Source organism: Hypomesus nipponensis, chromosome 9, assembly GCF_054491055.1.
Source record: "Hypomesus nipponensis isolate SF chromosome 9, ASM5449105v1, whole genome shotgun sequence".
In the NCBI taxonomy this organism is placed as follows: Eukaryota; Metazoa; Chordata; class Actinopteri; order Osmeriformes; family Osmeridae; genus Hypomesus; species Hypomesus nipponensis.
Window position 1 is genome coordinate 14,479,112 of NC_140369.1, and position 15,536 is coordinate 14,494,647.

General features: G+C 47.9%; 1 protein-coding gene across 1 annotated transcript in view; it reads right to left on the bottom strand.

The window, feature by feature from the left end:
* arhgef10la (Rho guanine nucleotide exchange factor (GEF) 10-like a) overlaps positions 1 to 14,326 on the bottom strand; it is a 94,206-nt gene extending 79,880 nt beyond the window's left edge. The window contains exons 1-3 of the mRNA XM_084705752.1: positions 14,089 to 14,326; positions 4,924 to 5,244; positions 3,596 to 3,626 (exon numbers count right to left, since the gene is read on the bottom strand). Coding sequence (XP_084561878.1) covers positions 3,596 to 3,626; positions 4,924 to 5,239 — 347 coding nt within the window. The 5' untranslated portion in view covers positions 5,240 to 5,244; positions 14,089 to 14,326. The remainder of the gene's footprint in view (positions 1 to 3,595; positions 3,627 to 4,923; positions 5,245 to 14,088) is intronic.
* Between the last annotated feature and the right edge of the window lie 1,210 nt (positions 14,327 to 15,536).

Genomic DNA, 15,536 nt, shown 5'->3' on the forward strand with positions numbered 1-15,536 from the left:
GTCCTTTCACTCTGGACTGCTTGGCAACATTGTTTAACCTGAACATTCATGTCAATAAAATTTAGAAAAATGTATAATGATAGAGAGAGAGAGAAAGAGAGATAGAGAGAGAGGCAGGGAGAGAGGGGAATGGATGCCTGTCTGCCTGTGATCCTTCCAGGGAGAGAAAGAGAGAAAGTTAAAAGGAAAAAGAGAGAAAGAGAGTAATGCTGAAACAGGGGTAGTTCACATGTGTAACTGTGTCCAGAGTTCATCACACCTCTCCCATAACATCTGCTAATAAAAATGTCATCTCTCTCTCTCTCTCTCTCTCTCTCTCTCTCTCTCTCTCTCTCTCTCTCTCTCTCTCTCTCTCTCTCTCTCTCTCTCTCTCTCTCTCTCTCTCTCTCTCTCTCTCTCTCTCTCTCTCTCTCTCTCTCTCTCTTTCTCCTCTCAGTTGCCAGACAGGGGGTGTCAGGAAGTGGCAGGACACAGTGTATCACAGATAATAGTACTGTAATAGCAGATAACTGACGAGCAATGTCAAGCTACATGACAAGACACAAAACTGACGTTCTGAAATGGGCTTTGGCTTCGGCTCAAGAACAGCACAATTTTTTTTAGGTACAATAGGTAATTTTCTTTCTGTATTTCAGTGAAAAATAAAGGTTTTAGTAACATGTAAGCAAATGAGTCCCTCTGAGAGTGGTTTGGCAACACAGACAGCTCAGTACCCGTGGAATGTCAATTTCACATTTTTTAAGCGGCCCACTACTTTCCAGCCAGTTATGTTCCAGCAATTCTGTTCCAGACAGTCATTGTCAGCGAGGTGGGCTTTCCTATTTGGCTTAATGAAACCACTGTCGATCAAACTCGTCTTCTAGTAAGTGCAGAAATCCAGACAAGAATTGTCAGGAATTCAATAATTCAGGACAAAAATTCTCATATTTGAATTTCTGATATTTGAATTGATATTAGCTGCCTACTGCAGCTTTAAAAAATAATATATACTAGCAAGGAAAGTCGAGAGCTGTAACAGTCAAGAAGGTCAAGTCATATAAGAGAAGATCATAGGTAGTCTTCAGAGCGCCCTCTAAGGTGTTATGTTAAGTCCTGCCTGGGGGAAGATTTCCTCCCTGTGAACTGAATCACAATATCTCACATGCATGTACACACACACACACACACACACCATGCCCTGTGACTCTCACAGCACCAGGACGGATGCAGGAAGCATTCTTCAGCCAAAGTGACAAACAATACAGTTCAGTATCTGGATTCAAAGCCCAGCCTCAAGATACTGCCAGGCCAAAGTGTTAGCGGGCAGTATATGCACATCCCACAGCTCTGAATCTGGTTGTGTTTCCTCTGGCTTGGGGCGAGAGGAGAGAGATTGCGGCTTTATCTCACTATTCCTTCTCTCTGCTCTGGGTGTAAGGTAGAGCCCTGAGAAGAACAGCGGCGGCGCACAACTGTTGTGTTGCATATCTTGACAATGCAGTGGAAACTCACAATATTTCCTTCATGTTATCAACAGCAAGTCCTTTTAAGGCCTCCACTGAGAATATAAAATCACCATAGAAGAGGATGTTGTGTGGAGGGATGTGGGTGGGTGAGGTAGAGTGGTGTTGATAAGGGCTGAAGCTTCTGTAGGTCTGTAACACCAATCTCCCCCCCCCCCCTCCCCACCCTTCCAATTTCTTCCACACTGCCTCTCTTTCTTAAGACTTGACGCGACTGCCATGCAAATGTTAGGTTGTCATAGTGACTGTTGTTGGGTATTGTCCTTGTGAAGGAGCTCATTTACTCCCGGTCCATCAGCACTGGCTCCGCTCAGGGCTGCATCCTCTCATCATACGTAGTCCGTCATCAACTCTTCAAAAACACATTTTCATACACAAAGTTGGTAGATGTTGTATGTGTGCTGACAAAGTCACACCTTGATGAAGGAAGGTACTATTTCAAGCTCAGTTCAGTAACCATGTTGACACTCCCAGTGGAAAGCTGGACTCAGCAGAAACCTGCCTGTGAGAGAAAATAGAAAGGCCACCAGCAGCTCTGTCTATCTATTTCTCTCTCACACACACACACACACACACACACACACACACAGAAGCACAAAAACACACACATGAGCAAACACACGCAAACACACACACACTCACGCAAATGCACACACACACACACAGTTACAAATTAACCAATCTTTTCAGCACAGGAAGGCACACAGGAACGCTGGATGCCTCCTCTGTTATCACCCAGGTTTCCTATCACACTTCCTAGAGGTGAGCCACAGGCAGGCCGCAGGGCCCTCACACCACACACACAGACACACACACACAAACACACATGCACACACACACACACACACACTGTCTGTGAGGACCATGACAGTCCTATATGAAACACTGCTTGGTCTGATCAGTGTACTGTGGTAAAGATAAGATTGACTTTAATGTCCCTGTAGGGAAATTTGCTCTGGGCTCCTACATTTACACTGTTCAAAGTGGATCCTGTCAACGTAACTATGTAACATAATACTGTCATGTTATGATATAACATGTTATTGACTGTTCCATGACACAAACGGCACAGAACACTCCGATTTCAGACTTGTGAGGCAGTGTGAGAGTGTGCTCTGTGTGTAGAGGAGGTGTTTTCTGTCAGTTCTCCTGTCTGTGGGTCAGGGCCTTCCTCTCTCTCCCAACATGCTGCCTCTCAGTCTTTCTCTCAGTCTCACACTGATCTGGTTTGTGTGGATGACGCTGCGTTTGTCTCCATCAGACTTGACACATTAAACCCAGTGGTGATACAGATGGATGGCTGCTTCCAGCAGAGTGCCTGCTACAGGAGATACACACACAGTCCCTGCTCTGCACTTTGTTCTCATTGTTGTGCTGTCACGTCTCTCTATCTATCTCCCTCCCTCTCCCCTTTATCCTTCTCTTTCTCCCTCTCTCTCTCTCTCTCTCTCTCTCTCTGCCCTCTCTCTCTCTTTCTCATTCCCCTTTCCTCTCCCTCTCTCTCTCTTTCTCTCCCTCTCGCCTCATTCCATTCTTAGGTGATATAAATGTTCAAGAGTTTTTAAATCATCTGCTTGATTCACATTACACACCCGATTCAAATCAAACGTCTAATACGGTGCAGGCCTAACTGCGATGACAGATGTGTGCAGGATGGAATGTCCTACTTCAGGCACACTCCCCCAGACAGAGACAGTTTAGTTTGGATCCCACCCATACTGGAGTGAGAGGAAGAAAGAGAGAGAACAGGGCGAGAACGTGTGTGTGTGTGTGTGTGTGAGAGAGAGAGAGAGAGAGAGAGAGAGAGAGAGAGAGAGAGAGAGAGAGAGAGAGAGAGAGAGAGAGAGAGAGAGAGAGAGAGAGAGAGACAGAGAGAGAGAGAGGGAGAGACAGAGAGAGAGAGAGAGAGAGAGAGAGAGAGAGAGAGAGAGAGAGAGAGCGAGTGAGAGAGAGAAAGAAAGAAAGAAAGAAAGAAAGAAAGAAAGAAAGAAAGAAAGAAAGAAAGAAAGAAAGGGAAGGAAGGAAGGACAGAGGGAGGGAGAGAGAGAGACAGAAAAAGGGAGAGAGGGAGGGAAAGCAGGCGGGGTGTTTACCCTGTGGATGACTCATTAACGGCAGCCACATCTGGAAGAAACAAAGCCAAACATGAACCAGTTAGGGAAAGAAAAAATATACAAATCCCCCCAAAAAACGATGTTTCAAAACAAAAATAGCATTCCTTTTTCTTGAGTACTTGAGTGCACATTTGAACATTTGAAAGAGTGTAAGGTATTGTTCACAGACACAAGTACAGTATGAGCAGAACTATTGAATGCAGGTGACAGACAGGGAGACACCAAAGGATACACAGGGATGCATACAGGTCACACAGGTGACACTTCCAACATTAAATAGAAGTGAATAGCATGTCAATACCATGAACCAGTGAATAGCATGTCAATACCATGAACCAGTGAATAGCCTTGTGGAGTGGATAGCCATCTAACAGCCTTTCCGGTTAGAATATTTGTGTATAGATGTTGTCAGCCTTCTATCAGACTCTACAGTTAGGGAGTCTAGTCTGTAGATGTTTCTAGCCTTCTGACAGCTTCTCCAGGTCTGAGATCTTGTGTGTAGATGTTATGAGCCTTGCTATAGGTCCCAGGGAGTCACTGTAAAGCCCCTGTCATCTGCTGTGGGAGGGGTCTGTCCCAGCTCATCTCCATTACTAAGCAGCACTGGGTTACATAACAGGCTTTCCTTCTGGGGACAGCATCGTCATCCTCACCCGCCCTACACACACACACACGCTTGTACACACACCTAAACACACATAAACAAACTCGTACTGCACATGCATACACCCACACACACACATATACACACACCTAAATACTCATGCACAAACACATACTGCGCACACACACGCACTCACAGACACACACACACACACACACACACACACTCAGCTCCCCTGGCCCCCGTCTGAGTCTCCTCTCAAACTCTCCTCAACCCACTTACAGGATTAGCACACATAGGCTTGGTGAACAAGCCTTTTAATTAAGCACTAATCACTTCATTTTGTCCGACAGCCGTTCTGGATTTAAACATCTCTCGGTTTCATTAGCTGGGGAGAGTACAACAAGCAGGCTTGTTTGGCAACATCATCCAGGTAGTCCGGATGTCACTCTACATATCTACCCTGCCTGATCCTACTAGATAGAGGCTTGTCCTGCTCTTTGTTCCTGTCTGTCTGAACAATTACGACATCTTATTAGGCAGGTTCTAAACACCTTGCGAGTATGAATATAACACATGGTGGCATTGTTGATGGAAATTAATAATAATAATTAGAATAGAGGGGAAAATGATACAATACAATGCGATACAGTATAATATTTCAAAATAATTTAACCTAGTTGATCAACATGACAAACCTCACCTGTACAGGCTGTGGGGTTTATGGCCTCTGGGAGTTGGACCTCCTGCCTGATAGAGGGCGCTGTATTGACACACAGCAAGTCAGATTGGCTTGTCTGCTGTGCTGTCTCTTGTGTTTGGCTTGCGGCCTTTATGGAGAGTGTCTCCATGGATATTGTCTCCATGGCTTTGACAGAGCTTGATGAGCCGAGCTCCTTTGAGTCCCCTTGAACTTTCTCCTCATCCGTGCTGTCCTCAAACTCAAACTTTTCCCCTTCTTCCTCATCCTCCTCCTCCTCTTCGCCCCTCTGTCGTGGCTGAGGTGTCACAGTGGACATAGGCTCTGGAAGAAAGACAAAAGATGGAGGAAAGGGGTTGTGAAAAAAGAGAAAAATGGCGTGAAGGAATTATGTACGAGCAACATCCAGTAGGCCATGACAGCTCACGGTTGTTCAGTTATCTAACAGAATTAAAAGCAAAGAAAAAAAGGCTTTGAAGAACATCCAAAGTCACTCAGGGTCATTTTGGGATGGGCCTCGAATGTGCCCATGTCAAAAGGATTCTGTCAAAATGACACGAGGGGGAGGCAAATACAAGAATGTTGACCAAAACCAATATAACACCTTTAAACTATTGTACAAAAGCCAGTACATTTTGGGGGGTGTTTCCTGGTTTGAATTTGATACTTTGAAAATGTGTGAGAGCTGGGAATCTACTGCAAAACAGAGATGAAATAATTATTGGAATGTGCTCTGCTCTCTTCCATCAACAAACTCAAACTTTATTTACACAAAAAACAATGGAGTGAAAGTAAGAGACACTGTGTTTATGGTGGAACTGATTGTACTACAAAATAACATTCACATATTATGTATGACAATAATTAGTAAAAAAAATGTGGTTGGTTCAGATTTATTTTTGAAGGTACATTTTTCGGACAAAATCCTCAATCATTGTTTCCACAATGTTATAAAGTCAAAGGAGAAAAAGTAGTGCTGAGTTGTGTTGCTGTGGGGTGTGTGCTAAGAAGAACTTACAGGATGGATGTAAGGCACAGCGTGAACCCTCAACCCTCTACAGTTTAGTCAATGTCATCATCCAAATGGTCTGAAAACACCAAAATATCTGCCAGCAGACCACTCCTAGGCCCCATGGTCTTCCTGGATCCTGGATCTGCCTTTACAACAGCATCTGCTTTGCATTTCTATTAGTGCTTAACTGTTTCCTCTGCTGCAACATTCCTGGGCACTGATAGGCCATTCGCGCTGCCACATGGGAGATGACGAAATGCAGAGGGGGAGTGGGGGGGCCTAAAGGGGGGGGGGGGAGCTAAATGGGGGCTCCCTGCCTCCCTGACAGAGGCCTGCTTGGGAAAAACCCTTTTCAGCCCACATTTCTGCCAGGTTGCGCAATCCCTCCCTCCACCCCTCGCCTCTCCACCCCTCCACCCCAGCACCCCTCCACCCCTCCACCCCTCCACCCCTCCACCCCTCCACCCCTCCACCCCTCCACCCCTCCACCCCTCCACCCCTCCACCCCTCCCTTCAAGCTGTTGACCTGAATACGACGTTGACGGCGCGAGCTGTCCACCAGGAGACAATGTCAGCATGGTGTAACAATGCTGCAGGCCTCATGAGGGAATCCACAGTGTTTGAAACGTGTTTTTCATTTTCAGCATTTCAAATATGTGAGGGTGAGTTATTTGGAAAATTCCAAGGACGGAAGCAAAGCAGACCTGAAAAGTCTTTCCTCTAAGCAATAAAGTGATTTTGTGTCTTGATTCATCTCCAACATCTGGAGGCCATATAGTCAGATCCTGTCCACGGTGAGAGGTAGGGGGTGAGAGGTGAGAAGTAGGACGTGAGATATAGAATGTAGGAGGTAGGAGGTGAGAGGTGAGAGGTGAGAAGTAGGAGGTGAAATTTAGGAGGTGAGAGGTGAGAGGTGAGAAGTAGGAGGTGAGATTTAGGAGGTAGGAGGTGAGAGGTGAGAAGTAGGAGGTGAGATTTAGGAGGTAGGAGGTGAGAGGTGAGAGGTGAGAAGTAGGAGGTGAGATTTAGGAGGTAGGAGGTGAGAGGTGAGAGGTGAGAAGTAAGAGGTGAGATATAGGAGGTAGGAGGTGAGAGGTGAGAGGTGAGAAGTAGAAGGTGAGATTTAGGAGGTAGGAGGTGAGAGGTGAGAGGTGAGAAGTAGGAGGTGAGATTAAGGAGGTGAGAGGTGAGAAGTAGGAGGTGAGATTTAGGAGGTAGGAGGTGAGAGGTGAGAAGTAGGAGGTGAGATTTAGGAGGTAAGAGGTGAGAGGTGAGAAGTAGGAGGTGAGATTTAGGAGGTAGGAGGTGAGAGGTGAGAGGTGAGAAGTAGGAGGTGAGATTTAGGAGGTAGGAGGTGAGAGGTGAGAGGTGAGAAGTAAGAGGTGAGATATAGGAGGTAGGAGGTGAGAGGTGAGAGGTGAGAAGTAGGAGGTGAGATTTAGGAGGTAGGAGGTGAGAGGTGAGAAGTAGGAGGTGAGATTTAGGAGGTAGGAGGTGAGAGGTGAGAAGTAGGAGGTGAGATATAGGAGGTAGGAGGTGAGAGGTGAGAAGTAGGAGGTGAGATTTAGGAGGTAGGAGGTGAGAGGTGAGAGGTGAGAAGTAGGAGGTGAGATTTAGGAGGTAGGAGGTGAGAGGTGAGAAGTAGGAGGTGAGATTTAGGAGGTAGGAGGTGAGAGGTGAGAGGTGAGAAGTAGGAGGTGAGATTTAGGAGGTAGGAGGTGAGAGGTGAGAGGTGAGAAGTAGGAGGTGAGATTTAGGAGGTAGGAGGTGAGAGGTGAGAGGTGAGAAGTAGGAGGTGAGATATAGGAGGTAGGAGGTAGGAGGTGAGAGGTGAGAAGTAGGAGGTGAGATATAGGAGGTAGGAGGTGAGAGGTGAGAGGTGAGAAGTACGGGGTGTAATATAGGAGGTAGGAGGTGAGAGGTGAGAGGTGAGAGGTAGGAGGTAAGATATATGAGGTAGGATGAGAGGTGAGAGGTGAGAAGTAGGAGGTGGGATTTAGGAGGTAGGAGGTGAGAGGTGAGAGGTGAGAAGTAGGAGGTGAGATTTAGGAGGTAGGAGGTGAGAGGTGAGAGGTGAGAAGTAGGAGGTGAGATATAGGAGGTAGGAGGTGAGAGGTGAGAGGTGAGAAGTAGGAGGTGAGATTTAGGAGGTAGGAGGTGAGAGGTGAGAGGTGAGAAGTAGGAGGTGAGATATAGGAGGTAGGAGGTAGGAGGTGAGAGGTGAGAAGTAGGAGGTGAGATATAGGAGGTAGGAGGTGAGAGGTGAGAGGTGAGAAGTACGGGGTGTAATATAGGAGGTAGGAGGTGAGAGGTGAGAGGTGAGAGGTAGGAGGTAAGATATATGAGGTAGGATGAGAGGTGAGAGGTGAGAAGTAGGAGGTGGGATTTAGGAGGTAGGAGGTGAGAGGTGAGAGGTGAGAAGTAGGAGGTGAGATATAGGAGGTAGGAGGTAGGAGGTGAGAGGTGAGAAGTAGGAGGTGAGATATAGGAGGTAGGAGGTAGGAGGTGAGAGGTGAGAAGTAGGAGGTGAGATATAGGAGGTAGGAGGTGAGAGGTGAGAGGTGAGAGGTAGGAGGTAAGATATATGAGGTAGGATGAGAGGTGAGAGGTGAGAAGTAGGAGGTGGGATTTAGGAGGTAGGAGGTGAGAGGTGAGAGGTGAGAAGTAGGAGGTGAGATATAGGAGGTAGGAGGTAGGAGGTGAGAGGTGAGAAGTAGGAGGTGAGATATAGGAGGTAGGAGGTGAGAGGTGAGAGGTGAGAGGTGAGAAGTACGGGGTGTAATATAGGAGGTAGGAGGTGAGAGGTGAGAGGTGAGAGGTGAGAGGTAGGAGGTAAGATATATGAGGTAGGAGGTGAGAGGTGAGAGATGAGAAGTAGGAGGTGAGATATAGGAGGTAGGAGGTAGGAGGTGAGAGGTGAGAAGTAGGAGGTGAGATATAGGAGGTAGGAGGTGAGAGGTGAGAAGTAGGAGGTGAGATTTAGGAGGTAGGAGGTGAGAGGTGAGAGGTGAGAAGTAGGAGGTGAGATATAGGAGGTAGGAGGTAGGAGGTGAGAGGTGAGAAGTAGGAGGTGAGATATAGGAGGTAGGAGGTGAGAGGTGAGAGGTGAGAGGTGAGAAGTACGGGGTGTAATATAGGAGGTAGGAGGTGAGAGGTGAGAGGTAGGAGGTAAGATATATGAGGTAGGATGAGAGGTGAGAGGTAGGAGGTAGGAGGTAGGAGGTGGGAGGAGGACCTGGCACCAAAGCCATCATACACAGAGCCCGTACCATTAGACATGACCCCAGGCTCAACCCATTCTTCACACTGCTTCCATCAGGTCCCAGAAACAGATGCCTGGCCTGGAAATGGCCACACTATGGCAGGAGTTTAGCATCCTCTGCCACAGCATCGTTCAATAAAACAGCCCCGTAATTTTCATGTAGAAAGGTGCATGTATAGACTGTACTGTAAGTATGTGTCATGACTGTACTGTAAGTATGTGTCAAGTATGTGTTGTGTTGATATTGTATCTAGTGAGGCTTTGTCCAGACTGTGGCAAGAACATTTCCTTGACAGTGAAAACTGAACGATCTCTCTCCTGCTAGGTAAGCCTTCTTCTCCATATTCGACAGCCCCTGTCCCCTTTGTCAGACCACAAACACAGTTTTTCCAGCCGACCCACTCGACACCCTGTCTAACAAAAAGCCTCTTGTACATGGGAAGAGCCCCTGGTTCAGCCTCAGAAAGCATTGTGTCAGCCTGGCTCACTGAGGGTCTGGTGAGCTGGTTAGATCACAGGTGAAAGGTCACGGGCAGCGAGCCTGTTGTGTGTGTGGCAGGGAGGAGCCTGGCTCGGGTCCCTACAGCGCAGGAGCTGTGTGTTCAGGCTGTCCATGAGAAGGATTGCTGGCAAAAACACGACACTTGATGGTGTCATGAGTCATAGAAGAAGGGATATTCGTTGGCTGAAGAGCGCGGTCGTGATAGTTTTCTGTGGGTGTAGTCGTGCTGCTGTTAGTGAAAGCTTCTCTAGCGCGAAGGCCATCACCCTTTTCCTTTTCATGCCCTTTCTCTACTTGGCGCTGCTGTACTTTGTCCTGTTCTGCTCCAGTCTGCTATACTCTTCTCTACTCTATTCTACCCAGTTCTCTCTGCTTTAACTCTACTCTGCTCTTTACTGCTTCAATCTGATCCATTCCACTCCACTTTACTCTACTCTGCTCCAGTCTGCTTTAATCTGCTCTGCTCTACTCCAGGTCCTGGTCATCAGGGCAGGCTTGGGAGGCAGGGGGCGCAGGGTAGGCGAAGGCAGGCAGGGGGAGGTAGAGGAGGCAGGCGAAGGCAGGCGGAGGCAGGGTGCATCAAAAGACAATGGCACAGAGAGGCAGCTCTTCTGTAAGTGGGATTCTTACAGAAGGTCAGCGGATGAAAACCCACATACTGTATGAAGCCTCCAACTGTCTTAGGGAACGAGGGGAATGGTTTCAATACCAAGAGAGTAATACAGAAAATGTCCGTTTCCCCTGTAGATTCAACAAAAACCTATTGTCTAATCTGAGGACTCAGAAGCCTCCTGGAACATGTTTGTAAACAAGCATTTTTAACACTGTGAGTCCTTGAACCTTGTGGTTCTTGCCCACCCTGCTTTATCATTACTGGTACCATGCTCCTACCAACTGACATAACAGCAGGACTGGGTGTGTGGAGATACAGTGGGACATGAGACAAAGACATCATCAACAGGATCAGTTATCAGTCCAGGATTCTCGTCCCACCCTTCCTTCTCTGTAGATGGCTGTCCCAAAGGAACCCCCCCCCTCTCTGTCTCTGTCTCTGTGTCTCTCTGTCTCTCTCTGTCTCTCTCTCTCTCCCTCCCTGTTTCTGTCACTCTCTCTCAGTGGGGGTCATCGATAAGCTGTGAGTTAGCACCTTCTGAACAAATTGACAATTTTTTCTTACACAAATTTCACCAACATTCAGTCTCATGATCTTTATGCTGAACATTTAGAACATGATTTAACAACATTATACTAGTGCGAATATAGACTGCAGGTCAGAGTCTTGCAGCGGATTGGCTTCATGTGCAGTAATCTAAACTTCAGACCACATGATTCACAGCACCACTTACTCTACTGGTGCGAGCATGGTTCAAGTCATTTGACAGACAGACAGACAGACAGACAGACAGACAGACAGACAGACAGTGTAGCAAACCAGGGGAGTCAGACCAGCCAATCCGGCCCCAAAGGCGGGTTCCTCAACATCAATTGGGGGAGGTGATAGAGGGAGTCTACCTTCCTGTCGAGGTGCTGCAGCCACTGAGCACATGGCACTGGTCACACCTGGAGCCCATCAGGCAATCAGGCCAGGGCTTAAAGGGGAGCCAGCCCAAGACCGCAGGGGGGAGAGGACCAGAGAGACAACCCTGGAGGAGCGTTGCCCAACCCACTAACCTTTCCCTCTGCTTTGACCCCCCCAGAACCACACTCCTTGAAGGACTACAGAACCTGAATGGGAAGACCCCTAATTTAAAGTTTGTCCCACTACCCTTACCCTGAAAATCCTATAGTAAAAACCAATTTATGTTAACCCCCCGTGTCTGAGTCCTATTTTATTGTGTATCGGGCCTTCAAGTCCCCTGGGTTGCTACAACAGACAGACAGAGGAGCAGGAGACTGCTGTTCCTCCTCCTCCTGCTCCTCCTGCTCCCCCTCCTCCTGCTCCTCCTCCTCCTCCTGCTCCTTCTCCTCCTCCTGCCTCTGTGTTCACAGTGATGGCTGTGTGGTGTCAAACAACTCAAGGACACAGCTGGTGTCTTCAGGCCAGTGGCCATCTGGTTTCTCCCCCCTGCGGCTACACCACCCTGCCTGTCAAACCTACACACCACTGCAGCTCCACTCAGACAGCACCTGGCAGAGTACACACCGCACACAAGAGCATTGTAAAGGCATGGATTCAGCTCTTAGCAACACTGTGATTATACTGTAAACTGGGGGTGCTAGGGTAAACATGGGTATGCCGTCTCAAATGTATTTCCTTGCTACATCACTTCCATTCAAAGGCTACGTGACCCTTCTCCTCATTTTACTGTGGGTGTTCCCCTCAGACTGTGACTAAACATCTGATAGGACTCTTGACCTGCCTCTAAGGTTACCACACTCTCCCCAGAGAGCTGTGTCCTTGCCCCATCTCTTATGAGTCAACCGAGGCTGGTTTTGGAGCTTTGTTTTGGGGGCATTGTGTGGATGCGCTTGTGCTGATGGCCTCATGGTTTGGGGCTGGGTTCTTTCAGGATCCGAACATGCCACAGACTCGACAGGTTCTCTAAAACAGCAGGTGAACTGCGAAACCCAAGTTTCTGGTCTACAGTGCTTTCAGATCAGAGGAGAGTGCCATGTGCCATCTCCAGGAATGATGTGAAATGGAACAATGAAGCAGGTCATGTGTCTGGCTGTCTACGAAGCATGAGGACAAAGGGTGCGGTAAACCAGCCTTTCTTGCACTGTTCTAAGAGCAGTGAGACAACAGAGTAACTTAGATACTACTCAGGCATTCATTTGGCAGACATTTGAATCCACAGCGATGGACTGGCCAGGGGGTGAATTGAACCTGCAAACTCTTGAGCACTGGTCTCTTAGGAGCTCAACCTTAACCCAACACTTTTCGCAGATGTACCAGGAATGGGGGTGCCATATCGTTTTGTTAATCTTATGTAAAGTGTAGCCAGTTACAGGTGTAACCAAACAAACCTAAACCTGTAATACATACAGTAGCATACGCCAAACATCCTTCCACCCATCTTGCAAATGAACAAGTAAAACTACATCCCACTCATACCAGGAAGTGCTACAGTGTTTACCATGACATCATCTTTGTGCTGCGACATCGGTGTCTGTTCCCTCAGGGCTGCAGTTGGGGCCAGCAGAGCCTCAACTGTGTGTGTGTGTGTGTGCGCGCGCGCGTGTGTGTGTGTGTAGAGAGCGAGGTCTCATTGATAGGGCTTTCTTTGTGGGATATGCTCCCAAGGCAGGACATGCATGGATTGTAAATAGTGCTTAGAATTGTCTGACTAGGGAAAGAGAAATAATTGAACTGAACAAAAGTCTCATTCAAAGAAAACTGTGACATCTAGATTGAGCTCCAGAAACAGAGCTGTTGTCCAAAATGCGGATTAATTGTGAGGTCCCCTGTGCCCTCTCCCCTCCCCCTCTCCCTCTCATCTCCTCTCCCCCTGCTTCCCTTTCTCCCTCTCCCCTCTGTCCTCTCCCTCTCCCCTCTCCCACTCCTCTCCTCTCTCCCTCTCCTCCCCCCTCTCCGCTTCCCCCCCCACTCTCCCCTTCTCTGGGAAGAGGCAGTGTGAAATTTGTCTGTGGAGAAGCTATTGTACTCCAGGAAGCAACCAAACTGGACTGGTTAGGGGACTCCCTCCCTCTTTCTTTCTCTTTAGCTTGGGGCTAAGGAAGTGTACTGTATGCAGTTTGGCTGAGAACAGTGGCGGAGGTCTGAGAGATGGATCAGTCAGATAGAGATCAGGGCACATCATTCTGGTCAGGCTCCATGTCATCTGACTCTGAGGCTGCCTGTGCCTGTCACACTCAGCATGACAGAGAGTGTCCCATGTCTGATTGGAGGGGAGCAGGGGAGAAACTGTATTCCCATGTCTGATTGGAGGGGAGCAGGGGAGAGACCGTATTCCTATGTCTAATTGGAGGGAGCAGGGCAGAGCTGCAGGGTGTCCAGTACCGGGGTCTGGGGCTCTGGGGCAGGGTCATGTTGCCCCTGACGACACAGCACTCTCGCAAGGTTGGCCCTTCTGTTCAGTGGTGAGTGTGTGTGTTCGATATGCTGCTCAGCACTGTGCAGTGTCTCACCTCTCCTGTCTCTCCTCTGTCTGTTCACTTGACTCCTCCCCTCCTCTCATTCCCACCCCCCCCCCTCCTCTCTCCTCTCCTCCCGTAGTCAGCTGTTCCAAACAGCCAGACTTAAAAGAACAAAACACCACACCCACCCCCCACTCACTCCATCCCTGGCCCCCTCTGACAAAGCTGCTGTCTTTGTTGCGTGGTGTCCACGCAGAGTCAAACAAAAAGGCAGAGAGAGCAAGGAGCAGAAAAGGAAAGTAAGAAAGCGTGTGTGTGTGTTTGTGTGAAGGACAATTTAAATACACCTCTCACCTTCCTGTCCTCAGTAGTATTTCCTCCGACGAGCTTCAGGCACTCCCTGTGGACTCCTTAATCCCAACAACCTCCCATGGACTTCCTGTCTTCAAACTGACTGGTTTCTCCACCTCATCCCGGCGGTCCTCACACACACTGCTCAAAGTGACAGAACGGACTGGAAATATCCTTTTCTGTTTACTTTCCCACACTAAGTTCTTCCCTGCTCCGCTCGCTCTGCACACTAACAGCTCTGAATGAGGTAACTGCCCCCCCTCTCCTCCTCCTCCTCCTCCTTTCTCACTCTCTCTCTCTCTTTCTCTCGCCTCACTGCTTCTGACCCTCCCTCTCCTTCCCCCTCCCCTTTCTTTCTCCCTCCCTCTCTGTTTCAAACGCGGTTCCCTATCCAGCCTCTTTCTCAGCTTTATTTGGTTCTCTTCTTCCTTCCTTCTCCCTCTCTCGCTCTCTCTCGCTCTCTCCAGCCCCCTGCCTCCTCAGACAGCACAACAAAGCAGGCAACTGGGCTCTTAGCCACAACTGGCCAATGGCAAACAGACAAAGTCCTGCCCTAGACCAATAGGAGGCCTCAAGGGTAGGATATTCAGATTAAGTGGGCAGGGCTAGAGGTATTAAGGCAGAAGTTAGGGACAGTGGTACACTTGAAATCCCGTTTTATCACCTTGGTATTACATGAAAACTAAACTTGTATAAGTGCAAAACAAGTGCAGAACCAAATCGAGTTACATCGGTAAAACTGGTTAATTAAAAGATAAAGGGCTTGATAAAGTTTATAATTTGTGATTGAGGGAAAAGCTAGGAGGGACAATAAGCAATCTGATTGGCTGGCTGGCATGGCTGCTTTAGTCGCTTACCTGTTGTGTGAACACTCTATTTCTGCTCCTAAGCACTTTGGCTGGCATGCTACATAGATATACAGTAAGTAGATAAGCTGTGACGTTAGACTGCTATTAGTTGTCCTACCAGTTTCCAACTAAACTCTAAAGATCTAAAGAAATCAACAAAGGAAACACAATTATGGCATTCACCTGTCACACACACACACACCTACAGACACAACTACCCACACACACACACACACACACACACAGTCAACCTGTCCTCCTTAAAATCAGGAGAGCAATTCCCAGTTGTCACTTGACGCACGATCACTCAAGAACTCGGCATCACTGGGGTCAACTGTTGTCGAGAGGATTTATTAAAACACATTGAACAAATACACAGAGTACAAAGTAAAAGATGACAAATCACTTTTTTTTTCATTCATTTTGCTATACAGCACAAACACCTGGACCAAAACACTGTTTAAACTCATAGTGTGTAAATGTCAGCCACGTCAAGCAGCCGCCTCAGTCTGTCGTCTAAGTGAATCGTTCTACCCCAACGCTTCACATGCTCTGCATTCGCTGCAACAAAAGTGCCTTTTCCAGGGTCTTTTGGTAGCTTTA